The following is a 25,923-nucleotide window of genomic DNA, read 5'->3' as shown; positions in this document are numbered from 1 at the left end:
CTATTTAATATCACACTGGAAGTTCTAGCCAGTCAAGAAGACAAAAAAAAGAAATTAAAGGTATCCAGTTTGGAAATGAAGAAATAAAACTGTCTTTATTTGCAAATTATTTGATCCTGTATCTGCAGACTACTAGTGAATCTTAAAAAAACAACTAGAACTAATAAATGAGAATGTCAGAGGATACAAAAACCAATAATATTTCTACTGATAATGAACGCTCTAAGAATAAAATGAAAACAATGTAATTTGCAATAGCACTAAAAATAAAATACTTAGAAATAAATGTAACAAAAGATGTATAAGAGGTAAAAATTGTAAAACACTGCTCACTAAAATTGAAAAGATCTAAATAAATGGGGATATATACCATTTTCATGAATTGAAAGACTCACTACTGTTAAGATGGCAGTTCTGCCCAAACTGATTTATATATACAATTCCAATCAAAATCACTTTTGGGGGGGGGTAGAAATTGACAAGCCAATCCTAAGGTTTACATGGAAATGCAAATTACCTAGAATAGCAAAACAATTTGGAAACCAACAACATAGTTGGAGGAATATTTTACTCATTTTCAAAACTTATTATAAAATAATAGTTGTTGAGACTGTGTCACAGTGGTGTAATGACAGACATATATCAATGGAGATGAATAGAAAGCCCAGAAAATCCTTATGTTTTTGGTAAATTGATTTTCAACAAAGGTGCCAAGGGAATTCAATTGTGAAAAGATATTCTTTTTAACAAATGGTTCTGGGACAATTGGGTATCCATACACAAAAGATAAATAAATTAAAAAATTTACATCATGTATAAAAATTAACTCAAAATCAATTACAGACTTAAATGTTAAATTGAAAACTATAAAACCTGAAAAAACAAACCACAGGAAAAAAATCATTGTGACTTTGGCTTAGGCAAAAAGTTCTTAGATATGATACCAAAAACACAATTCATAAAAGAAAAATCTGGTAAATTGTAATTCATTGCAACTCAAAACTTTGGCACTTCCAAAGATATTATTTAAAGTATGAAAAGACAAGCCACAGCCTGGGAGAAAATATTTGCAAATTATGTATCTTATTAAGGACGTGTATCTGAAATATATCAAAAATTCTTATAACTCAGTAAGACAAACAACCCAGTTAAAAATGGGCAAAAGATTTGAATAGACCTTTCACCAAAGAAGATATTTGTGTGGCTAAAAATAACATTAAAAGATGATCAACATCACTAGTCATTAGGGAAATGCAAATTAAAATTACAGTGAGATACCACCATACATTTATTAGAACACAGATAATTTAAAGTCTAATAATACCAAGTGTTGGCAAGGATGAGGAGAAATAAGAACGCTCATACAGGGCTTCCCTGGTGGCGCAGTGGTTGAGAGTCCGCCTGCCAATACAGGGGATGCGGGTTCGTACTCCGGTCCCGGAGGATCCCACGTGCCGCGGAGCGGCTGGGCCCGTGAGCCATGGCCGCTGGGCCTGCGCGTCCGGAGCCTGTGCTCCGCAACGGGAGAGGCCACAGCAGTGAGAGGCCCGCGTACCGCAAAAAAAAAAATACAAAAAAAACCCCTCACTCCAAAAAACAAACAAACAAAAAAACCCCTCATGCATTGCTGGTGGGAACGTAAAATGTGGTACAGTCACTTCAGAAAACAATTTGTCAGTTCCTTATAATGTTAAACATAGAGTTACAACATGACCCAACAATCCCATCCTGCAATACCCTAGAAAACTGACAGCATGTCCCCATTAAGAGTTTATGTAAATATTCACAGCAACATTATCCATAATAGCAAATATCTGGAAATAAATGAAATGTTCATTACCTGGTAAATGGATAAAGAAAATCTAGTGTATCTGTCTGATGAATACTCTTCGGCAGTAAAAAGGGATGAACTACTTATACATGCTACAACATGGATAAACATTATGCTAAGTGAAGGAAGCCAGGCGCAAAAGACCACACATTGTATGATTCCATTTAAGTGACTTTCTAGAAAAGGCAAATCTGTAGAGATGGACAACAAATCATTGGTTGCCAAGAGATGGAAATTGGAGTGTGACTGACTGCAAATGCACAGGAGAAAACTTTTGGGGAGTGATGGAAATATTGGGGTGGACCGGGGTGATGGTTGCATAACTTTATAAATTTACTAGAAGTCATTGAATTACCACGTATTAACGGTGAACTTTACGGTATGCAGATCATACCTCAATAAAGCTATTAAACAAAACCATTAACTCTTCCAATTTTAAAATGTTCTTGGGAATTCCCTGGCCGTCCAATGGTTTAGGACTCTGAGCTTTCACTGCTGAGGGCCTGAGTTCAATCCCTGTTTGGGGAACTAAGATCCCACAAGCCACAGGGCATGCCCCCCCCAAAAAATGTTCTCACCTAATTCAAATTCTTAAAGGACCTTTGTGGAAAAAAAATACCCCAAGTTTATGGCGCAAGCCCTTGGGCTGCCTACTTGCAACCCCAGTGCTAAGCTGCATGAATAGAAATTTGAATAAAATAAAATCCTTGTCCTCCGGGAGTTTAAGATACAAAGGGAGAAAATGGAACAGTAAACAGTTACAAAACCCTATGATAAATATTACAAGCAGGATGTGCAGGGAGGTTTGGGTCCAGAGAATGCCTGGCTCTGACTGAGCAGGGCTGGGGGTGCCACAGATGAGGCTGGACACTCAAGTGAGGTTTTGAAGGGTTCAGGAGATTGCAAGTGTAGAAAGTGGAGAAAAGGGGTGGGTGACATTTCCAGGCAGAGGGAACAGAATGGGCAAAGCTCGGAGATATGAAAAAGCAATTCCCTTTCTGAGAACTGAGAAGGTTGGAGATGCGGTTCACCTGGAGATAAAGAACAGGAAAGCAAGGCAGGGGCTAGATTGTGAAGGGCTTGGCAGGCAGCGTTAAAGTCTTTGGACAAAAGATTAAGCAGAATTTATTTGTTGGAGGAATATGGGCATCCTTCTTGTGGCCTGAATTAAACTTTTTATATCTTGGAAACATCATATTGCACTAATTTTAAAAATATCCATTAATATACTGCTTATCATGTGCCAGGCACTGTTTTAATACTTTATATAAACCACCTTAATCCTATCAACAGTGATTCTCAAATTCTAACCTGCATCAGATTCACCTGGAAGTCTTCTTAAAGCAGAGAGTTTCTAATTTAGTAGGTCTGGAGTGGAGCCCGGGAATTTGCATTTCAGTCCAGTTCCCAGCTGCTGCTGCTAGTTTCCGGGGAGCACACTGGGAGAACAACGGCCTTACACCCATCTTATAAGAATGATATCATTATCATCACCATCAGTCCCATTTTACAGAGGAGGAAACAGATGGAAGGTTAAGCAATCTGCCCCCAAGGCCATATAACTCTTGGTGGTGGGGCTGGCCGTCAACGCTAGGCAATGTCTGCCGTGCTTCCCAGTTCACAGGTTGCAAACAGAGTTAAGGGCTGGCATTTTCAATCCTTCATTGCAACTATCAAAAATATATTACACACAGACACTCACGCACAGGCCTTAACTGACATCTGAGATAAAAGAACTAGGGATGCTAACTGATGCCAAGGGGGTAGTGAGGGAAAGTCTTTGAGAAACCCTTGAGTCCATTCCAATGAAGTATTATTTTTGTCCTACTGGATGAAGCCAGGATTCAGATATGCTCAAGTATCAATGTACAAAATGACTAATTAAATACGCAAAAGGAAATCATTAAATGTCACAACTCAAAACTGAAACGCACAAGTCCTCAATCTCTGTTGTTTTCAATATATTTATTTTAAATGTTTTATAAATTATGAAAATTAACAATATCTAGAGAAGATAACCTTGTTATACGTGCTGCTTTGGTGGGGGGGGGGGGTAGTCCCAAGAAGAAAATGGCAATTCTTTCATGAATCGGCTTGCTTTTCACATCTTGATCTAATTTGTAGCATCTCCCTGGTTGCCTTCCAATAAACAACTTCTTCCCTAAATTGGTGGCATTATGTTATTTCTGAGATCTGAATCACAGAGACTGTAGTCCAAGCCTGCATGCTCCATCTTGTCGTTTGTGTAGAGTGCTGTATATCTAATTAAAGCTTCTTACAGGTCCATAAAAAGACCTAACATTAAAAAAGCAGTCTGGTTTGGAGAAAGCCCCAGGGCAGAATGAAGGAGGGGCTTCTTCATTAACAATAAACACATTTTCTTGAATTCAAAGTTAAGCAATCATATATTAATTTGTACTTGAATATTTTTAAATGTTGCCTAAGCATGATCAGATCATGTTACCACATTGATGGTGCGGGACTGAAAACAGGTCACGTTCTTGCCAGCAACACTCCAGCTTCCCAGGAAACACTGGGGATGAATAAATGATTTACCACGTGGCCAGGACTGCAGCCCTCTCTCTGGAAGAGAATTTGAGCCAACTTGATTTAAACCAAGGTATTATTCTATTCCTTTTCATTTATTGTTTTGCTATTCTTATGCCCTGTTGCCCTTACAGAATTTATTCAAAACCTGAGTTACACAGCAGCAATATAAATACTCTATTTTCCAAGGGCTTATCTACTAAGGCCATTGTTTTGTGGTTACTGGTCTATCTCAGGGGCTGCAGACCTGGCTTGGAGGTCCTCAACCACTGGAATTCCCTTGGGAGACCATTAGCGTGGTATTTTTTTCCCTTTACTTCGTTTACAGGGTTCCCTGAATAGTGATATCTCCCTAAGGAGAAAAGTGCAAGGCCTTCCCGTTTGCCAGTAACAAAGGAATGAATTCCACAAACCAAGTTAGAAGCTCTTGCTTAACATACTGCTAGAGTTATAATGTCAGTGTCAAAGTGAGATTATTCTTTTATGATCTTTCTAAGCCAGTGTTATCCCAGAGTTGGGGCCTTGACTCAGCCCTGAGGGGCAGAGGTCCACCTGAGGCCTACAGCCCCAGGCTTTCCCCAGCCAATGATCCATGACCCCATGCCAGAGCCTTAGGGTAACTAGGAGTCCCCCTTTAACCTTCTGTTATTACCCTGAGGGTTTGTACCTCCCAACAATCCACTCTTGCTTCCCAGTCGTCTTCAGACATGCAAAGTAGATGCCAAGGAGACAGTCTGAAAAGTCTTCTCACATTTGCAGGTCAGCAGAGACATTTGCTAAAGCCATCTAGATTTTTCTTCTCCATCCAGTCAATTTAATCAAACTTGGAGCATCTAAGCAGCTCCCGCCTCCCCCCACATTGTGTCCTTCTTTGCTAGGGGTCCTTCCTTGGGGGAGGGGTGGGGAGCAGGGAGAATCATTAAGGGAAAAAGCAGGTTGGAGAAATCTGGCATCTGGCTTGTCACTCCCTTCCAGAAAAACCGGAGAGCTGATCTCCATTGCGCACCAAGCTTCCAAGGGTGGGAGACGTGAGCCCCTGCTCCTGTCTCCCACCCTCCCAAACCCTCCTCTCCGGCGAGCGCTAAGTTCCCTTCGGGAGCCACCGACCTGGTGACCATGCCGCTGAACCATCCAGTGCACAGTTAATGCCTGGAGTGTTCTGAATCCCTGACTTCACATGCTTTAATACTTCCCACGACCTTTCGCCTTTCCACGCTTTTCCAGAGGAGGCAGCCTGGCCAGGCAAGGGTCTCCGGCTGACCTTTAAAGCCAGCGCTGCATTCGGATGCTGGGCTTTTTCTCTTTTTTAAAAATGGCAACAAAATCAACAAAATTCCTTCAAATTGGGTTCCCAAAGAGAAGAAACTGTAAAGAATATGTATGTGTATACATGAATGTATATTGAATTTTTTCCCTTTCCTTGCTTAAACCTGGGCGGGAGATGGGGGGAAACTTTAAAAGGTTAAAGCGCCTGGCGCCCTCGGCCCCGCGTCCCGGGACCCAGAGTCTGGTGGGGACGCGATCCCTTCCCTCCGATTTCCCCCGACGGCTTACGCTACTTTTCTGGGCCATTGTCCCATGTCCCTAGTGCTTCCTCCTTCATCATCCCTTCTGTTCGGGCACCTCGCCCGCTTCCTACCGCCAGCCGCAGCCCAGACTCGCTGGGGTAGGGATGATGCCAGGATGCCCTCCAGCAGCCCGCGCGCCGGAGCCCGCAGGTGCGCCCCGTCCCTCCCTGCCCGCGGCCCCGCCCAGTCCCTCCCTGCCCGCGGCCCCGCCCCGTCCCTCCCTCCCCGCGGCCCCGCCCCGTCCCTCCCTCCCCGCGCCCCCGCCCCGGCGTCACGTCACAGTGACGCGCGCCCCGCGCAGGCGCAAGTCGGTCCCCACCCCCTCCCCGCGGACGGCCGCCTGTTCGGTATTATGATTAGCGCTGGGTGCGGGGATTCGGCGGCCGGGAGGGAGTTGTCGGCGCTGCGGCCGCTGCGGACGGACGCCCGCCTGCTGGCTGAGGTAGGGGCGAGAGCGGAGCGCGGCCGGGCGCGGCGGCCGTGGGCGGGGGTGGGGCCGGCCTCCGCCGCCTAGTCGCCTCCGCCGTTGCCGGGCGCCGGAGCCGGGCTCCCGCCGCAGGCGGAAAGTAAGTTGCGCGCTCCGCGCTCCCCGCGCCGGCCGCGTCGCGCGCCCGGGAGGACGCGGGGACCCGGCTGCTGCGGCCCCGACCCCGCGCGGCGGCGGCGCGGCCTGGCGGCGGGCGGTGGCGGGGCCCTGATCGGAGCCGGCACTGCGGCGGCTGGCCGCGGGCGCCCGGAGGCCCTGCCCTTGCGGCCGCGGCTGGATTGCGGCACCGCGGGAGGCGCCCGCATCCCCGCGCCCCGCCCCGGAGCGGGCCGAGTGCGGCGCCCGCTGGGCTCCGCTCCCAGGTTTTCTTGTGCGGTGTGTATTCTTCACCAAAGGTGTTTTCCTTTTTCAAAAGAATCTGGAAATCTGGCGTGGCAGGGGGGTTCCTTGCTAAAACTGCAGCCGTAAAATAGAATGGGGATATTGTTGTCTGTAGAGAAAGGGCATCGGGGTAAGGACGGAGGAGCGGTGCCGTTCCCGAGGGACAGCTAGAATTTTTCAGGTTGGAAAACCTTCGTTCTTTTCCATAGTCATCGCCTGTTGATATCTTTCTGGACCGTTTTACAGAAACCTTCCTGCCTTTTACTTGGACTTGGGATCCAGGAAAGTGACAGCCTTTTATCCTGGGGGGCGGGCGGGCGGGGGGGGGTTCCTGGAGCTGTGCTGTTCCAACAGTTGCATCAGATAAAATTCAATAGCTTCATAGGGAATTCGGTTCAAGTCCAGTATTTGGAGGGGAGAGGAGGGATTTAGCAGTAGGGTTCTTCAACCTATAGACGTCTGAGGATATCGGATTTTTCACACTGTCAAGTTACTTTTTTCCCCTCCCATTTAATTGAGTACATTTACACAGTTTTAGGAGCAGGTGGTAAAGCTGACTTAATGCGTTTCACGTTTTATGGTGAAAGGTGAAGCATGGCTAGCAGGTGATGGAACTGCAAATGTTCTGCATACTGATCAGATTCCACCTGATTCCCATCAAGCATCAGTTGCCTCAGTTTGGGTTCCTTGTATGGGGTTGGGGTGCTAGTCCCAAATCAGCCTAATTTATCAGAATGTATATCGGTGTACTTAAACGTCTGGGGTTGTCAAGGCTTATGTAATCAATTTGTTAATTTATAATCTTGTTATATGGCTCTCCAGATTTATAAAATCATTCCCTTAAGGAAATCTGTCTTCACCGTCTGCTTAAATATTTCTCTTGGAATTGGATTCCTGGAGAGAAATGTTCTGTACTAGTGGTGATTAACACATACTAATTAGACAAGTTTAAAAAAAAAATCATGTTGATTCTTTTGACTATCTAATTGTCTCTATTAGGAAAACAGGTGACATTCCCATTTTACAGAGCTAGAAATGAGAGAAATGACATTCCCAAGGTCACTTATTGAAGCAGTATAGTAATGGAAAGTCAGGTGCACTGTGTTAACTTTTCTTAATACTCCATCTTTAAGGCTTTCCATGTAGGGAACTTTGACACCTTTATATTTTTTAAATTTGCACAGTTTTTATTTTCTTTTGTGCAGAAAAGTTACTCTCACCGTATTAATTTTTTTACTATTTTTAGTAAGTTTTTCTGTATTATTGCAGTAAGATCCATTTGTATAAAACATACAAGGACTCAGAAGTTATGTAATTTTTATTATTCTAGAACAGAAGTATAGATTGAGACTTTATGGGTCAAATGTAATCCCATAATCCTAAAATGAAGGCTTTCAAATGTCCTTATTAAAAGTGAAGGGTTTCACATGTTTTTACTGGGCGCAGGAAATACTATTGGTCTAAACTTTACTATGGATGTTTCATATAGAAAGTGAAACCAAATAGAAAAAAAACTTTATTTTGGAGATATTGAGCAGCCCAGGTTCTCAGCACTGGTATAAATAAGGCTTGATTTCTCCCCTGTAGCAGCTTGTCTGAGCCTAAGAACTCATTACACAGCCCAGGAAGAAAAGGGTACAAGTACGCTTTCCACATGGTCAGAATTTTAGGAATTAAGAACATAGATGTGAGGAGCTCTGAAGACTTGATTTTACTGCATGCCAGCTGTTTGCCTAACAACCAAGAGGTAGAATTTTTAGCTAAGATGCTTTTATAAGAATAAAAACTAACTATTTAGAATATGGATACTTCCCAGTGTGCATATATGTGCTGGTCAGCTCTTAGAGCAAGTTAGGTGGAAAAGTTGAGTGGTTTGTAGCAGTTTTGAAGGTAAACTAACCTATGATCATTTATTCATGGAGCCTTTGTCTACTTTTGGGGCCCTGGGTTAGAGGATAGCAGTAGAAAAGTGAATAAAAACTAGTTCCTGCCTTTACAGGCTATTGTATTTTTTGTTTTATTTATTTACTTATTTATTTATTTTTGGCTGCATTGGGTCTTCGTTGCAGTGATTGGAGACTGTTGCGGTGCGCGGACTTCTCACTGCAGTGGCTTCTCTTGTTGCGGAGCACGGGCTCTAGGCGTGCAGGCTTCAGTAGTTGTGGCACGTGGGCTCAGTAGTTGTGACTCACAGGCTCTAGAGTGCAGACTCAGTAGTTGTGGTGCACGGGCTTAGTTGCTCCACGGCATGTGGGATCTTCCCGGATCAGGGCTCGAACCCGTGTCCCCTGCATTGGCAGGTGGAATCTTAACCACCGCGCCACCAGGGAAGTCCCAAGCTATTATAAATTATATTTACACCAAGGTAAACAATAACAGTAGGATCAAATGCTGTGGTGAGACATAGGCAAGACCCCTGGGCAAGGAACAGTCTGACTTGGGAATGCTTCACAAAGAAGGTGATGGTTGAACCAGTCTTGAAGGATGGGTAGAGTTCCCAGGCAGAGAAAAGGGGAAGGGGCTCCAGGGGTTCAGGGAGGGTGAAAAGACAAGGTCAGGTGGTGGAGGAAGAACTTAGATCCAAGTGGGTGAAAGGGAGTTGAGGAGGTAGAGACAGGGTGCAGCTGTTTTTGATTTTTTTAAGACTATGGAAAGGAGGGGGGAGGAATGGGGCAGTACCTTTGGGGATGGAGGGGGACATGTTTTATTTTGTTTTCGTTTGGGAAGAGCCGGTGTACAACCTCTCGGACTTGATGGCCTCACAAGCGAGCACTGGAAGTGTGTTGTCTGTTCTGGATGATCTGGAGCTGCATTATTCACACTGCGGATTATTTCCTTATCTTGTTTTTCCGTGTATCTGCTTTGGGGTAAGGCCTTAGATCCTGTGGGAAACCATTTCTTGCTGGTGGTAGGGGAGGAACCTGACTAAAGAGGATTCCTGCTCTATCTTTCCTGAACATTTATTTCTCTGCTGTTACTTCCAGAGCCTCCTGAGATTCTGCTTTGGCACCTCCAGCGTTTGGCCTCTGCTCAGGTAGGCTCTTTCCTGACAAAGAAGGCCTTTCTCTCTCTCCTTCCTTGTTGTGTCCTATTCCCCAGACTGCTGCCATGTGACGACAGCAGTTACTTCAGAGTTGGAGGGCATTGGCTGCCCATGCACCATGATGTTTTAAGTTCTGGAGTGTCTCCAGGCTCCCAGCAAGATTGCGGGGAGGGGTGTCTGTCTGACTATCTAAACACATAACCCCTCAGCTACATGTTGGCCTGAAATGTGATGTTGATTATGAAATCAGTGCTCCAGAAATGTAGGTTACAGGACATGTAACTGGTCAAGTCGTAGCCTCAGTGGGCCTTGGTTTCTCAGTTGTTGACGTGCAGAGTTACCTTTCTCAAATCCAGAAGACTGTCAGCTCCTTGGAGCCAGAGACCCCTTCTTTGATTTCTGTATCCCCAGACCAGTGTAATGCTTCACACATAGTCAGTGTACCCAAGAAGTGTCCTGGCGAAGAAACTTTAAAAATCTGAACTTTAGTTTGTTGCCCATTAGTGGACACCATACCCATTTTATCCAAATGAGTTGGATTGAAATTGCTCTTCATTCATAGAATTCCAGAGCTAGAAGCGAATCTTCCACTCTACACTGCCATGCAGTAGATGCTCAAGAAGTGTTTGTTCCTGTCCTGAATTCCCTGTCTCAGTAAGTGACCCCACCTGCTACCACTCTCCACTAGTCATTCTAGATTGCCCTCTTTGCTTTGCCCCCTGTGCATTGAGTTCCTGGATTCTACTCGCTAAACGTGCCTCCTCCATTACATCCTCGCCATCACCGCCCAGGTACAGGCTGCCCTTATTTTTAAGTCTTTAATCATTTATCTGGAGACATTTTCACTAGTCTCCTTACCTGTGTCCAAGCTCTAGTCTTGCCCTTCCAATCTGCTGTTCACTTTGCTGCCAGAGTGGTTTAACTGTCGTCTCTGATTGCCGTTCCCCTGCTCAGGATTCTTCCTTGGCTTCTTAGTGCCGGCTTTCGTTTGTTCATTTAATAAAGTATACCTGTATATTTTGGGCAGATGCTATACTTGGCGGGCCCTGGGATGGAGAGCTGAATAAAACAGACGTGCGTCTTACACGGGCTGAATTTATCATGTAGTCTAGTGGGGGACACAGATTATTAATCCCATAATCACACAAATAATTATATAACCACAATTGTGATGAGGGCCATAATGGAAAAGGGCCTGGTGCTGAAAGAGGGCGTGGGGAGCTGGTGTGCAGGAGTGTGGGAGGGGAGGGAGAGGCTATGGTCAGGAAGGTGACCTTTACGCTGGGCCCTGAAGCATGGTTAAGGGCTAGCCAGATGTGAGGAATGTCAACTGATGTGCATAGGATACAAGGACCTTTGGGTATCTGGCCCTTACCTACCTGTCTAACCTTGTCTCTTACACTCTGCTCTGCATGGATTGCTGTCCCAATCACACTAAGGCCTCCTTCCCACCATGGCCAATTTCAGTTCTTAGCTCAAACAAAAAAATTAATTTCTCTGAGATGCCTCCTGTGAACTCCTGAAGGCAGATTTAGGGGAAAGAACACCTCTTCCAGCCTCCTTGTCCCTTTGAGAGGTGTAAATAATGTGGAGCAGCGGCCTTCCTATTATATCCAGTACAGGCATTTAGGGGCAGTTTCTTGGGCCAATAAGGGGTGAGGGTGCCGATATCAAACTAAGATGAGGAGGTAAGTATACAACCCCTCTAAAATATAAGACTCTCCTGAGACGGAAGCCATTTGTGAAAAGTTGGGGAAAAAATCCTGGGGTGATTTTGATCCCACTCACAACTTGCTAATATGTATTATCGCCTTTTGATTTCATAATAACTGTCCAAGGTGGTGATTATCTTTGTTTTATAGAAAAAGACATGCCTGTTGGCAGAAGTTGAGTAATTTGTTGGGCTCCATGTCCTGTGGTACTCTTTCTTTGTTTTTTGTTTTTTTTTTGTGGTACGCGGGCCTCTCACTGTTTAACTACAGGTTAAACAGTTCTCTCTTTATTGGTATAAAGCATTATGAGTACTACAGAAGACATTTAGAATGAGAATATTCAATCTACAGTTTCAAGGCTTGATTTTATCCTTTGTTCTCCTATTCTGTGAGCATTTGCTAATCCTCTTGTGAAGAAAAATGCTTTTTCAGAAACAAATGGAGAGAATGTAGTATGCAAAAGTACATTAAAATTGCAGCTTTGGTAAGGATAAATTTTTTTAAAAAATAAATTTATTTATTTTTGGCTGCTTTGGGTCTTCGTTGCTGTGCGCGGGCTTTCTCTAGTTGCGGCGAGCAGGGGCTGCTCTTCGTTGCAGTGCGTGGGCTTCTCACTGCGGTGGCTTCTCTTGTTGCGGAGCACGGGCTCTAGGTACACAGGCTTCAGTAGTTGCGGCACGCGGGCTCAGTAGTTGTGGCTCGCGGGCTCTAGAGCACAGGCTCAGTAGTTGTGGTGCACAGGCTTAGTTGCTCCGCGGCATGTGGGATCTTCCCAGACCAGGTCTCGAACCCGTGTCCCCTGCATTGGCAGGTGGATTCTTAACCACCGCGCCACCAGGGAAGCCCCAGAAAACTACAATTTTACCAATTAACATTTTGGTATTTTTAGTATATATGCAGACAAATTATATGCTTTTAAAGAAATTGGGATCCTATGGCCATGAAATTTGGTATGTGAATTTTTTTACTTAATATTTTATTGTGACAATTTCCCATGAGATTAAATAGCTTAAAAATATAGCAGCATAGTGTTAACGTTGGGTATACCATTTCCTTACTGTAGACCTTTCGGTTATTTCTGAGATAGATAGATAGATATACTTTTTTTTTTTTTTTTTTTTTTGGCCACACCGTGCGGCATGTGGGGTTTTAGTTCCCTGACCAGGATTCGAACCCATACCCCCTGCAGTAGGGGCGTGGAGTCTTAACCACTGGACAGCCAGGAAAGTCCCTGATTTTTTTTTCTCTCATATATGAATATCACTGAACATTGTTGAATATAAATATTTGTTCATGTCTTTATTTCTTTAAGACATAAATCTAGTAGTAAGATTATTAAATCGAGGATATTAATTATTTTAAGGCTCTTGTTACAGGTATTGCCAAATTGCTTTTCAGAAAGGTAATTTGCAGTCCCAGTAGTGTGAGAGAATCCCCGAATGATTCTGCCTTTTAAGTCAAAGTCAATGAAACGTTAGGTGCCAGTATTTTTGTTAATGGATCAATTTATTTTTCTTCTTTTCCAGCATTCTTTTTTGACCACTTTTTCATGACCATCTTTGTCACAATATCAGTGCGGGGGATGAAAAGACGATAGGGAGTTAAAATGAGTTTTGACAGTATTAATAAAAGCTTTGGAAGAGAGATTTAGATTATTAAGTTTTTAAATTCTCCATAACTTCCAATTTATATTCTGTTTTCCTGGCAAAGGAGTAATTGTGGGTTGGCTTTATTTATTTTGGAGTGATTTCTACATACCAGCTTGTGCTTAGGTCATTATTTATTATGTGGGCACTTTATACCAGGGCTGTCACCATACTAATTTTTTAAATCTCACTTTACCATCACCATAGAAATGGTGACATGCTTATTAACTTTTTTTTTTTTTTTTTTTTTTGCGGTACGCGGGCCTCTTACTGTTGTGGCCTCTCCCGTTGCGGAGCACAAGCTCTAGACGCGCAGGCTCAGCAGCCATGGCTCACGGGCCCAGCCGCTCCGCGGCATGTGGGATCTTCCCAGACCAGGGCACGAACCCACTCCCCTGCATCGGCAGGCGGGCTCTCAACCACTGCGCCAGCAGGGAAGCCTGCTTGTTAACATTTTTCGTCACTTTAATGAGAGGCAGTTCTGTTTAGGAATTTGAACTTATTATCTGTGCTGCTGCTCCAGGTTTTGTGGCTTGGATTTTTTTTTCTACAAATACTAACTGCTGCTTTCCATCAGTTAATGGATTGCCTGACTCCTGAATTCATTCAAAAATTCCTTGATGTGTCCTGGAATATAGCTTGTTTACTTAGAGGAAATAAAGATTACTTAAACCAGCACTTTAAGTGATAGATCTGTGTTGGCAACCGAGTCACTGCCTCAAGAGACTGGAGCAGGCTTTTCAGCCTGGCATTCCTGGTTACTTCAGTGGCCCTGAGTCCATTAAAATTGACTACCTCGAAGAAAACTTGCAGAACATACTTCAATAGGCAGTTCCCTTCCCTTGAAAAATACTTTATTAGACATTTGGAGGTACATTTTTGTCTATTGGGACATTTCTCAATAAATGGTTGACTGAAATCTTCTAATTTGTAGTTTCCATCTTGATTCCATTCAGTGGCTACAGACTGATGCTACCTGATACCCACATAGTAATATTCAGCCAATCCAGTGAAGAACTGTGGATTCTTCTGTAACTTGGGACGTGTTGACCTGTTTGTGGTTTCTTCTTTTTTTTTTTTTTTTAATTTCTTTTTTGGCTGTGCCCCGCTGCATGTGGTTTCTTAGTTCCCCGACCAGGGATCGAACCCGTGCCCCCTGCAGTGGAAGCGCAGAGTCCTAACCACTGGACCGCCAGGGAATTCCCTGGTTTCTTCATCTTTGATTTATAGCTTATATTGTTAACACCCAGGAGGAGGAGTGCTGTTCTAGAAATGTGGAATGTTGTTTACTTTGGATGAAAGGAGCAGCAGTGGTGACTGCCACTGGGGTTGTGTTTAAAAATAAGCTTGATCTGGAGGTTGTTGATGTTCCTGGAGGATTGAGTCTACTGTCTTCTTTCCAGCCTATACCATTTTTGTTATAGGTATCTTTGAAATTTTAGCAGTTAGATCAGGGCAGTAATTTTCATGGAGAGTGTGTTAGTTCCTTCACTTAAGTTGGCTTTTCTCTAAACATACGTTTAGTCCGATATTTCCCCTAAGTAAGAGTAACAGTGTTCATTTTTTTCCCCTAAGTAAGAGTAACAGTGTTCATTTTTTTGGTGTTTGTAAAAGATACCAGATAATTTCCATGTATAAGAAGCTTAAATGCAGTTTTAGCGTGGCTTTATAAAAACTCATCTTTTAGCTGTATGTATTGGAGGGAGGGTATTGGCACAGATACTCTTTTTCAAGCATGTAATTTGTTTGGGAGGTTTTTGTGTATTTGAATATTCGTGGTCTGGTTTGGGGGGGAATTTGTAATATCCCGAAGTGTAGGGAGGCTATAGAAGTAGCCTGATTTTTACACATGGTCCTTTTTGTGTGACCGGCTTTCTCATGCCATGGATTGGTTGATAATGAGTATCCACACGGAGCCACCTTTGCTCAGTGTGCTCTTCCTCACCTCTCCTAGGGAGAGGTGTGAGTTGGAGACCTTTGTTTGATATACAGACCACACTGCAGTGGTGAAGATGTCAGTGAAAAGCCAGAAGTGAGTTTTGACAAGAATAACAGGGTGACTTCCGACTTGACAGTAGGTTTAACAGAGGCTGGTTTTACAACTGTTTTCCGCAGCTTGCAAAGTATGTGTAGGGCCGCCCACACTTCCTTCCTCTTCTCCAGCCACACCCGCACGCCTCAGTTGCTTCTGTTCTCTTTAGTAAACTGGGAGAACATCGGTGTGTTCTCGCAAGACATACTAGTACTTGTTTCTCAAACATGGATTTCCATATTATAAACACCCTCTCCTGGATGGCCTGTTTCATTTAGGTCCTGCCTAGCTATATGCATGTGTGAGCACATGCTGAATAAGAAGACTGCTTTAGAATGGCCTAATTTAGTGCTTCTGCTGGTTTAAAAGATGTCATCTTAGCTATGCAGTCATTAAAAATAGTGATTTAGAAGAACTTAGTGCATGCAAAAACGTTCATCCTATAGTAGAGGAAAAAGTAGTCATAAGACTTCATATACAATATCTTAGCTTTGTAAAGAAGCGTAGGTGTAAAAAATATATACTCAAACCCGAAGAGAGGTCATCCTAGATGAAATTATAGGTGTTTTTTGTTTGTCTGTTTTTAATCTGTGGTGCTTTACTTGTTTTGTGGAGAGAAGTACTTAGAAAATGGTTACACTGCTCCCCCCACCCCTCCAATTTATGTGTGTGTGATCCCATTTTATTAAAACCTTTGTGTCTGGCATGTATTATACATAGAAAATAATTTGGAAGGCTGTGTCCGAAATGTTAACAGAGATAATCACAGAGGATAGACTGATGGATAATTTAAAAAAACTTCCCTCTCTTTTTGCCAATATATATGTTCTGATTGTATTTTGTCTTATACTGCATAGATGTTTCTTTCATAATTGAAGCAGAAATACTAAAAGGAAAATAATAGGTCAAGTGAAAAAAGCAGAATACAAGATATAAAGTGATATATAGAATGATCACACCTTTATAAAACAAAATAAAGAAGCTGTATATAAACATTTGCAGAAAAACCACCAAAATATTAATAGTGCTGATCTTGTGTGGTAGGACTGTGGATGCCTCTTTATTCTCTCTACTTCCTATTCTGTATTTTCCATATTTTCTATTAGAATATGTTACTTTGATAGGAAAATATAAAGGAATATTTAGTCCTTTTTAAAAGGATAGACTTGATAGAATGTCATCTTAGTATCATTTGAAAAGCAAATACTTAGATCTTTGTGGGGTGCTTTATTGAAAAATCATCAGACTTGGATACCCAGCTAGAGATTAGTTTCTTTATCAGCACCCATTTCCAAGTTAATACATTTTAGGAAACTAAGCAGTAGAAGATTTCTGAAAACAGAAGAGAGACGATAGCTCAGTAAATTCAGTCTCTTGAAGTAGAGTGGAAGACTAAAAGAATTTCTGCTTGGATAGGGGAGATTACCATCAGTATAACAATGGTAGTGGTGGTGGTAGCTAGTATTTACTGAATGCTTACTCTGTGCCAGGCTTTATTTTAATCTCTACCTTTATTAATTCATTTAATCCTCACCACAATCTATGAGGTGCTCTTGCTACTGACATTTTCTAATGAGGAAACTGATGGTACAGAGAGATCAGGTTTTGCTCAGGTCCAGTGACTTGTGGCTGGTGAGCTGGGATTCAGATCCCGTCATTGGCCTTCAGAACCAGTCCTCAGCCATGCGGGACCATCACACTGCTTGGCCAGAGAGACTGTGGGTGAAACTGGCTGTTGGAAAAAGAGAAGCAGGCATGGGTAATGGGAGGAGCTACTGTATCCCACTTGGAGCTGAAGGACCAGGTAGGCATCCCAGGGTTCACTTGTCACTAGAAGTGAGCCTGTGCCCATGGCTTTGCCGGCCTCGTCTGTGTGGTAGCAGTGTCTCCATCTCTTTTCATCCCCTCATTCCCAGAAATAAACTTGGTTTCACATCCACCTTTCCTTCTTTCTTTTACCTTTCCTGCTTTCCCCCACCTCTTTGTACTCCCTTTTCCCCAAGCTCCTGTGAGCTTGAGTTTAATGCTTACCTGGACGAACTCACCTGTGTAGTGTATTGTGTAAAGTGCCTTGGCGTAGTTTGAATGTTTGGAACTTTATGTGTTTGATATTTCAGCGTTGAGGAAAGGCCTGCAAGGCTGCCTCAGTCAGTCAGTATTCCCTCACTGTGCCGTGAACTTAGATATCAGTGATCCTCTCACGTTCTCTTTGTTCATAAAGTTTCTTTTTTACTATCAGATGGAAAGCCTCCGTGCAAAGGTGTTTTGTGTTGTGTGTTCTCTGGTGCTGGTGTTGATTTCTGCTGCCCTGCTAGAGGATGGTGTGTTGGGAAGGTTGCCCTCCTTGGCTGTTGGAGTGGGGGTTTCATGAGGCCAGAGGGCATCCTGCAGGCAAGTGGGGCTCCCAAGCCAGGCTGAGCAGGCTTGGAGCTGCAGACTGCTGCTTACAGGGCAGGTTGAGCCTCCTTGTACCTACCTTGCAGGCTCCTAGTGAGGATTCGGTGCAGTGAGGATTCGGTGCAATGCGGATTCGTGCTCGTTACCCAAGAGGCATTTAAAAATGGTGACTTTACTGTTGTTCGTTATTATAATTTCCTCCTTCTTCCAGTGCAGTAATCCTTCTGACCTGCCTACCTGGACGAGTCTCCATGTATCTGTTCACTGTGACCTTCCTGTTGATTAAAGATTCCTTGAACGGGTTGCAATTCATAAAGGAGAGAAAGAAAATGGGAGACTGGGTCACGGAAGACAAATTTACCATTTTTATATGTTCGTCTGGATCCAGCCTGAGGGTTTATATTTTAACTTTAAGCAAAGTTAAGTAGAACTAAACTAAAATCTTTTTTGTGTTTTCTTTTAGGAGAAAGAAGCACCTAACGAAACACAGTAATAACAAGGATTATTCAGTATGCAGTTGGCAGGGTATGTCTTGGAGCTGGTGCAGAGTCACCTTTGCTTTATATAAGCCACATCTTAACATTTTCCATTGGTGTTCAGAATGATTTTCAGGCACTGCAAGATCCTCCAAGATCAAAAAATGATTTAATTGTTTCCTATGCTAACTCAAAATATACTCGATAGGAGGGTTAAACAGTGTATTCAAAAAGATGTTCAATAACAGGGATTCAATAACAAGGATACTCGATAGGAGGGTTAAACAATGTATTCAAAAAGATGTTCAATAACAAGGATATTTTTCCTCCCAACTTTCAGTTATATGTAACTTCCTGTTTTGAGGTATACAATTGTAGTTTCATAGGCAATGAGCAAGGGATATGTGTACCCAGAAAAGTACCAAAAAAAGTAAATTCTTTGATAGTGAGGGCATCATTTCATTACAGGGTAGTCTGTCATTAAGAAGAGACCCTAGGGCTTCCCTGGTGGTGCAGTGGTTAAGAATCCACCTGCCAATGCAGGGGACACGGGTTTGAGCCCTGGTCCGGGAAAATCCCACATGCCACGGAGCAACTAAGCCCGTGTGCCACAACTACTGAGCCTGTGCTCTAGAGCCCTTGAGCCACAACTACTGAGCCCACGTGCCGCAACTACTGAAGCCCGCACGCCTAGAGCCCTTGCTTTGCAACAAGAGAAGCCACTGCAATGAGAAGCCTGCACACCGCAACGAAGAGTAGCCCCCGCTCGCCACAACTAGAGAAAGCCTGTGCACAGCAACAAAGACCCAACTCAGCCAAAAATAAATTAATAAATTTTTAAAAAAGGACCCTATAAGATTCTTCCCTATGAACTTGCTAGTAGATTAAAAATTATTTCATTGTGCCCTTTTGCTAACACAGTACTAGGAGGAGAAATGACAGTGTGTGAATAGTGATTATCTCTGGGTGTTTAAGACCCTGAAAAAAGACTTTTTCCCTCATCTGTATATTCATTTATTACTTTTGTAATAAAAAAAAATCTGTAAAAAAATGAATTAAGTTAAAATTCAGACAAACTCAGATTTACTTGTAAAGTCTGATTTATATGCCACTGTAGAATACATCTAAACTAAAGTGATAGATGAAAAAAAAATATTAGGTAACTTGGGGGCAGCCTGAAGAAGTTTGCTTTGAAAGCGAAAGTTGCATTTGCAAACTCATACAATAGAAACATAGACTTGGGTAGAATTTTAAGAGTAATTACCGCCATTATAATTAATTGAAGTTAAAGATTTAAAGATAGTTTTCTGCCCTCTGGAGTTAGCTTAGAGTTTCTATATTTGAAAATTAGACATGCCTGAATTAAACTTTCTTTTGGGGAACTACTGTCCAAATAAAGCAAGACTTTTCCACTTGGATTTTCCTGTTAATCTTACAAAAATTATTAGCTCAGATGACAAGGATAATACATAGTATAGAAGAAATTTGCTTTTTCTCCAGCCCCTGTACATAGATAGTATGGGTTTCTTATTTTAAAAAATCTTAATAGAAATAGGATTTTGTTTCTGAAATTAATGCAGAAACAGTGTAGCATAGTGGTTAAAAGCACAGATGTTGGTGTCAAGATAGCCTTGGGTTCAAATCCCACCTCTTTTACACACTGGCCCTATAGCCTAGGCCAAGTTACTCATTATTTTTGTGCCTCAAAATGAGACTAATAATCCTGTCTCTGAGGGCAATTTACAATTAAAAAAACAAATCACTCAGAATTACTCTGAGGGTAATTTACAATTACAGAAAAGCTTGAGGGGGCCCCAGATATGTGATTCAGATCATTTCAGTTTGCATGGGAGAATGACTATGCCTCTTTTATAGTATTTTACCTCTTAAGATATTATTATCCTAAATATAATATTGTTAAGAGTGGCCAAATGTTTATAAGAGGTGTATGCTTTGAAATAAGAATTCAGTTTGAACCGTAGCTTTAGCATGTACCTGGAACACAAGTGTTTTTTGGCTATAAAATGGAAATAATACTTAACAATCTTAGGATTGTTAAGATCCAATGACACAATCCAATTTGATTCATTTTGTACAAATGCATGTAGTAGGTCTTCAGTAAATGTTAGCTTTTCTTCTGTTCTTTTAAGCGAAAATGAGATTTAAAGATATTTAATGCTAGTGCTTAAAAAGAAAAACTACCTTATTTTATGTACAATTTAGTTTTTTGGGATATTTTCACCAAAGTGGAGTAAATGCTGTAAGTACTGTTCTTAGCAAAAAGCAACTGAAAATGTGAAAGTGTATACCAGGAGCATTAGAAAAGGCTTCACTGAAGGGATGAATGTGCACTAATAGGAAAGAACTAGTCTTGGGAGATGGCTGTATTTTTCACTGGATTTTGTTATTTAATTCTATTAAGTTTTGGTCAGAAAAAATAATAGTGGGAGTTCAGTCTGTGAGATTTAAAGTGATGTCTTAATTTATATAATTATATACATTTAAAATTTTTTCTGAGTCAGGGTCATTTATAAGAACCTATTTCTATATTTTAAGGTTTACACTATAAAGGATGAGAATTTTAAATTCCATATGAAATGAGGTCTTTAAAGCCAAATGGTCTTTAACAGTTAAATGGCTTAAATGCATGCTTGTCTGTTCTTGAAATGTAAGCAGATCATAGTAGGTTTTGTTTGAGAGTTGGAAAACCGTAATAAAGATAAGCATAACTGATAAGACTGAAGAGTGAGTATCAGTCAGTCAGCAAATAATAAGCACCTAACTGTGTGCCACTTACTGTTCTAGGCACTAGTGATGCAAGAGCAAACCATTGCCTTGTAAACATTTTGAAAAAAAGTTGCATTTCAAAATTTAACAAAATTTTAATTACCTGCTGTATGTAAAACACTGTTCTAGGCATTAGGGGAGGGTAGAAGTAAAAAATATTGATAGAACCATAGACCCCTCAGGAACCTTGCAGTCTCAGTATAAAGGTGGTGTATACAAAAACCTATAGGATAAGACCACCTGGGATGGAGGTGTCCCATGGTGCTTTGGAGATGCAGAGAAGAGAAGGCAAGGTAATACCACCTGGGAGAGTTAGAGAAGCCTTTATTGAAGAGATTTTAAAGGAAATAGTGCTAATTTGGAATAATAGGAAAAAGTTGTTGGTTTCTGTCCAAGTGTATATTCTTTGTGTTTTCCCTTTCTTGTCAATCCCTGACTTCTTTTTTAAGACAGTAATGGAAATTACTTTTGGAAAATATTCTTCCAAAACACATCTTATCAAACTTGCCAGTTTTCTTATTTCTGACATCACCAAAAAATTGTTTCAACAAACTAACTTTTTATCAGTTTGCAAAATGAAATTTATCATCCTTTATAAAGTAAATCCTAAATATGTAAATAGGTTGTTATAAATGCCCCTGACTCATTTTATGTCTCAGTATATTTATTTCAAGCTTCTCTTAAAATTTAAAGAAAAATGAAGCTATAAAAGGAAACGTCACAGAAAACTTAATTTTATTTCTCTTATTTTTGTAGATGTCCATGGCGACATTGAAAATGAATTCCTTATTTTCACCAGATATATGAGAAGATCCATTTTAAACCGTCTAAATATTTTTTCTTCCGTTGGACCAGCATGGCAGGATTCAAGCGAGGGTATGATGGGAAGATTGCTGGATTGTATGATCTGGATAAAACCTTGGGTCGAGGTCATTTTGCAGTGGTTAAACTTGCCAGGCATGTCTTTACAGGTGAAAAAGTGGCAGTAAAAGTTATTGACAAGACAAAATTGGACAGTCTAGCCACTGGTCATCTTTTCCAAGAAGTGAGATGCATGAAACTAGTGCAGCATCCCAACATTGTACGCCTTTACGAAGTTATTGACACCCAGACCAAACTATATCTTATTCTAGAACTTGGGGATGGAGGAGACATGTTCGATTACATAATGAAGCACGAGGAGGGGCTTAATGAAGACTTGGCCAAGAAGTACTTTGCTCAGATAGTTCATGCCATATCTTATTGCCATAAACTCCATGTGGTTCACAGAGACTTAAAACCCGAGAACGTGGTCTTCTTTGAAAAACAGGGTCTTGTAAAGTTGACAGACTTTGGTTTCAGCAACAAGTTTCAACCAGGGAAGAAGCTCACTACAAGCTGTGGATCTCTTGCATATTCTGCACCAGAAATTCTGCTTGGTGATGAGTATGATGCACCTGCGGTAGGTAGGTAACCTTCCAGTATCTGCCCTCTTGAATTCTCCTGGCTAGAGTGTAGTTGGTCAAATCTGTTGTTGGTATCAAAATAATTTCTAAGAGAATTTCTGTTAAATGGTCTTAGTTAACAGATTGGGTTTCACGAATGCCATGTTTCTCTAAAGCTGGCAATGAGTTTATTTTACCTTTTAGATGGCTAATGTCTAAAGTATATTTGTCAGCACAAAGGAAAATGAGTAAGTTGCTAAGGTAACCTGTCATCTGCCCGTTTTAATTTTTTTTAAGGTCTGAGTACTTTTCCTATCTTCTGAGATACTTCTAGTCATCTCCTTCCTGTGAATACTTTTTAACAGTCACGAGACCCATATTAGACAGGTACTGTGAATATGACAGTGCAGTGTGAAGAACTGGGGCATTGGAATCATTTATTGTGACCTTGAACAGTGTATTTACCTCTCTCTGCTTCCTTTCCTCATCCATAAAATAGAATTAGATCAGATACAGGTATCGTATGTTATCTTGTTTACTTTTCACAGTGACTGTGTGGTGGTTATTGTCCCTCTCGTTGTACAGAATAGGAAATTGATATACAGAGTGCCTGCTGTGTGGTGGATTCCAGAATAGTGGTAGCATTTGGCATTCCCACTGACCCTCTCCCTTCACTCCAGCACATTTTCACACTCTCGCTCACTTGTCATGAGTTATTTAGTTGTGGTAGAAGGGTTTATTGGTTTTCAGTTTGTGTCAACTTTGTCCCCTTGGGTTCATATCTGTTTTGAAGGTCATTTAGGAATTTACTTTCAATTTTTAAGGATTTGTTAATCAGAAGGTGTGGTCAGCTTTTAAAATTTTAGGTTTAGTCTTGGAAAAATGTGCCCTAATATTACATGCACATGATATCAGACTTCATAGATACGAGCCTTCCGTTTGCATTCTGATCATTTAAAATGCAGGTTATAGAAGATTAAAGACACACATTGAAGAGTGCTGCTCTTACACTGAATACTCTGTACACCAAGACATTGTTTTTCATGTTAGACTATGTGTTCTGGAAAAGAAAGGGTTAAAAATGGTTTCTGCACACTACAGATAACCAGGCTTCACTAAAGTCTTTCATTAGAATATTTGAGGCAGAGATTTTTGATTAGTGGAGAGGCTCTAATCTGAAAATGAGACCCAGAATACGCAGAAGAGGAAACATAAATGTCTCAACGTGAAAAGGATGTCCAACCTCACTAATAATCAGGGAAAGGCAAATTAAAACCACAATAAGATATTTTCTTACTTTTCACATTGAGAAAAACTAGAGTCCGACAAAACCAAGTGTAGATAAGACTATAGAACATCAGGACCTCTTGTACTTTGTAGATGACAGTTTGTCAATACCTGGTAAAGTTAAAGATGTACACACCCTGAGACCCAGCAGTTCTGCTTCCTGTGTACGCAAGAGATTTTCAAAGAATGTTTTCAGCAGCATTGACTATGCATCAGCAGGAGAATAAATTGTTCGTTATGCATGTGGTGAAGCTATAGCGTGGTGAAAATTAATAAGCTATGTCGGCATGGCTGGAGTTCACAAACTTGTTTAAGTGAAAAAATGAGTGCAGAATACGTACAGTATTATAACGTTTATATGAAAGTTTAAAACCTGCAGAGCAGTATGATATATTGTTTAGGGGTCCACGCACATGCAGTAAAGTATGAAGAACACAATGAGATCAAAATAGTTACTTCCAAGGGGCAGGCATATCTAGAGGGTTTCTGTATTGGCGATGTTTATTTCCTAAGTTGAGTAGTGAATCTGCAGATGTTCTTTGTAATATTCTTTTTTTCTCCCCTTATATCATAAATATTGCATAATAGAACTTTAAACAAGTTTTTAAAAAGGAAAAGAAAATCGTTTAGAAGGATAATCACCAGTCTGATAAATGGTTAACTTACGTTGGTAGAGTAGAATTGGGTGGAGGTCATTTTCTTTATTTGTATTTATTTCCATACATTTTGTGTAATTGTGTGATTGAATTTACTACAGAATTGCTTTAAAAAAACAAATGGAAAGTTATCTCTCTCTTAATGTAGTATTAGTTGATTATGCCAAAATCAGTGATTTTTCACAGATATTTAGCAAAATTAGTTGGGAATAAATACTAGAATCTGTCATTTAATTAAATTATCAGATGTTACTAAATAAAACAACTTCGGTTCAATTTTATAGGTAAGTTTTTTTTTGAGTACACTGGTCCTCAACATTGAAACTTAGTTCAGAAATTGTGTATTTTATTATTATTTTCAAAGAATCAGATTTTGATTTTATTTAACTATACTGTTTGTTTTCTGTATCATTACTTTTTCTTTCATTTTTATTAATTCTTTCTAGGACCTTTGAGTTTTCTTTTTGTTTTCTTTTTTCTTTTTTAGCATCTTGAATTGAAAGCTGTTTTCCCTTATTGTCCTGATTTCTAACAAAATATTTACATCTAAGGCTGTATGTTGCCTTCTCCCTCCATCTCTGGTAACATCCCAGGGGTTTCACTGTGTGGCCTCTCCCATTGTGGAGCACAGGCTTCGGACGCGCAGGCTCAGCGGCCATGGCTCACGGGCCCAGCCGCTCCGCGGCATGTGGGATCTTCCCAGACGGGGCACAAACCCGTGTCCCCTGCATCGGCAGGCGGACTCTCAACCACTGCGCCACCAGGGAAGCCCTCTGCTTTGTTTCTTGTTTAGTTTTTTTGTTTTTTAAAAATTCAGAGTGGATACATTTATTTTTCCTTTTAACCATTTGGTTTTAACTTCTAATTTTAGTACATTACAGTCAATAGATATGCCTGATTGGTTTCTACTTTGGGAATATTTTTAGATTTTCTGTGTGGTTTAATACATAGTAATTTTTGGTTATTATTCCCTGTGTGATTAAAATTTTTGGTATGTACAGAATTTTTATACATAATTAAGATTGTTAATTATGTAATTTGTTCCTTTGTGTCATTATGTTTTTATTCTAATCTGTTATCTTCGAGAGAATTATGCTAGTCTCCTACTTTTATCTGTGAAGTTTGTATTTTAGTCAGTTTTTGCTTAGTACATTTTATTTTCAAGCTGTGTTAGGTATATAAAAGTTTATATAATTTATTTTACATGGTGGGCTATAGCTTTTAGCAATGTGAAACTGCACTTATTTGCTTATTGCCTTCGATCCTACTCGTCATTTTGTTTTAGATTTATCTTCCTTAAATAATATGTAGCTGGATTTTGTGTCTGTAATCTGTGAGTCAGACTTTTAATAGGTGAATTTAATCCATTCATATTTGTTTTGACTGGAATGTTTGGACTTATTTGTGCTGTCTTATTTTGTGTTTTACATTTGCCTTATTATTACCTTTTTCCATATTTTGTTGGGTTATTCAAGTTTTCTTTGCTCCTCCTTCAGTGGTTTGCAAGATGTGCAATCCGTTTCTTTGTATTCGTGTCTACTCTTAATGTCTGGAGTTAATTGATATTTGTATCATTCCCTCTACCATACAAACAACTATAGTTCGCTTTCACATTCCTTTGAGTAAAAGATTTTTTATTTGCTTTTATT

General features: G+C 41.0%; 1 protein-coding gene across 4 annotated transcripts in view; it reads left to right on the top strand.

The window, feature by feature from the left end:
- SNRK (SNF related kinase) overlaps positions 1-25,923 on the top strand; it is a 79,359-nt gene that overhangs the window by 12,963 nt on the left and 40,473 nt on the right. For 2 of the 4 annotated variants that reach the window (XM_089919087.1, XM_089919088.1), the window contains exons 2-4: positions 18,108-18,169; positions 21,664-21,783; positions 21,879-22,352. In XM_089919087.1, the coding sequence (XP_089775213.1) occupies positions 18,108-18,169; positions 21,664-21,783; positions 21,879-22,352 (656 nt within the window). Of the gene's footprint in view, positions 1-6,286; positions 6,389-9,798; positions 9,849-18,107; positions 18,170-21,663; positions 22,353-25,923 lie in introns of those variants that run through there. The other 2 variants (XM_022553839.3, XM_022553840.3) reach the window with 2 other exon arrangements.

Source organism: Delphinapterus leucas, chromosome 10 (assembly GCF_059928025.1).
Source record: "Delphinapterus leucas isolate spDelLeu-1000000601 "Yukka" chromosome 10, BTC_Dleu_Yukka2, whole genome shotgun sequence".
NCBI lineage: Eukaryota > Metazoa > Chordata > Mammalia > Artiodactyla > Monodontidae > Delphinapterus > Delphinapterus leucas.
This window is presented reverse-complemented; position numbering and strand designations above follow the sequence as displayed.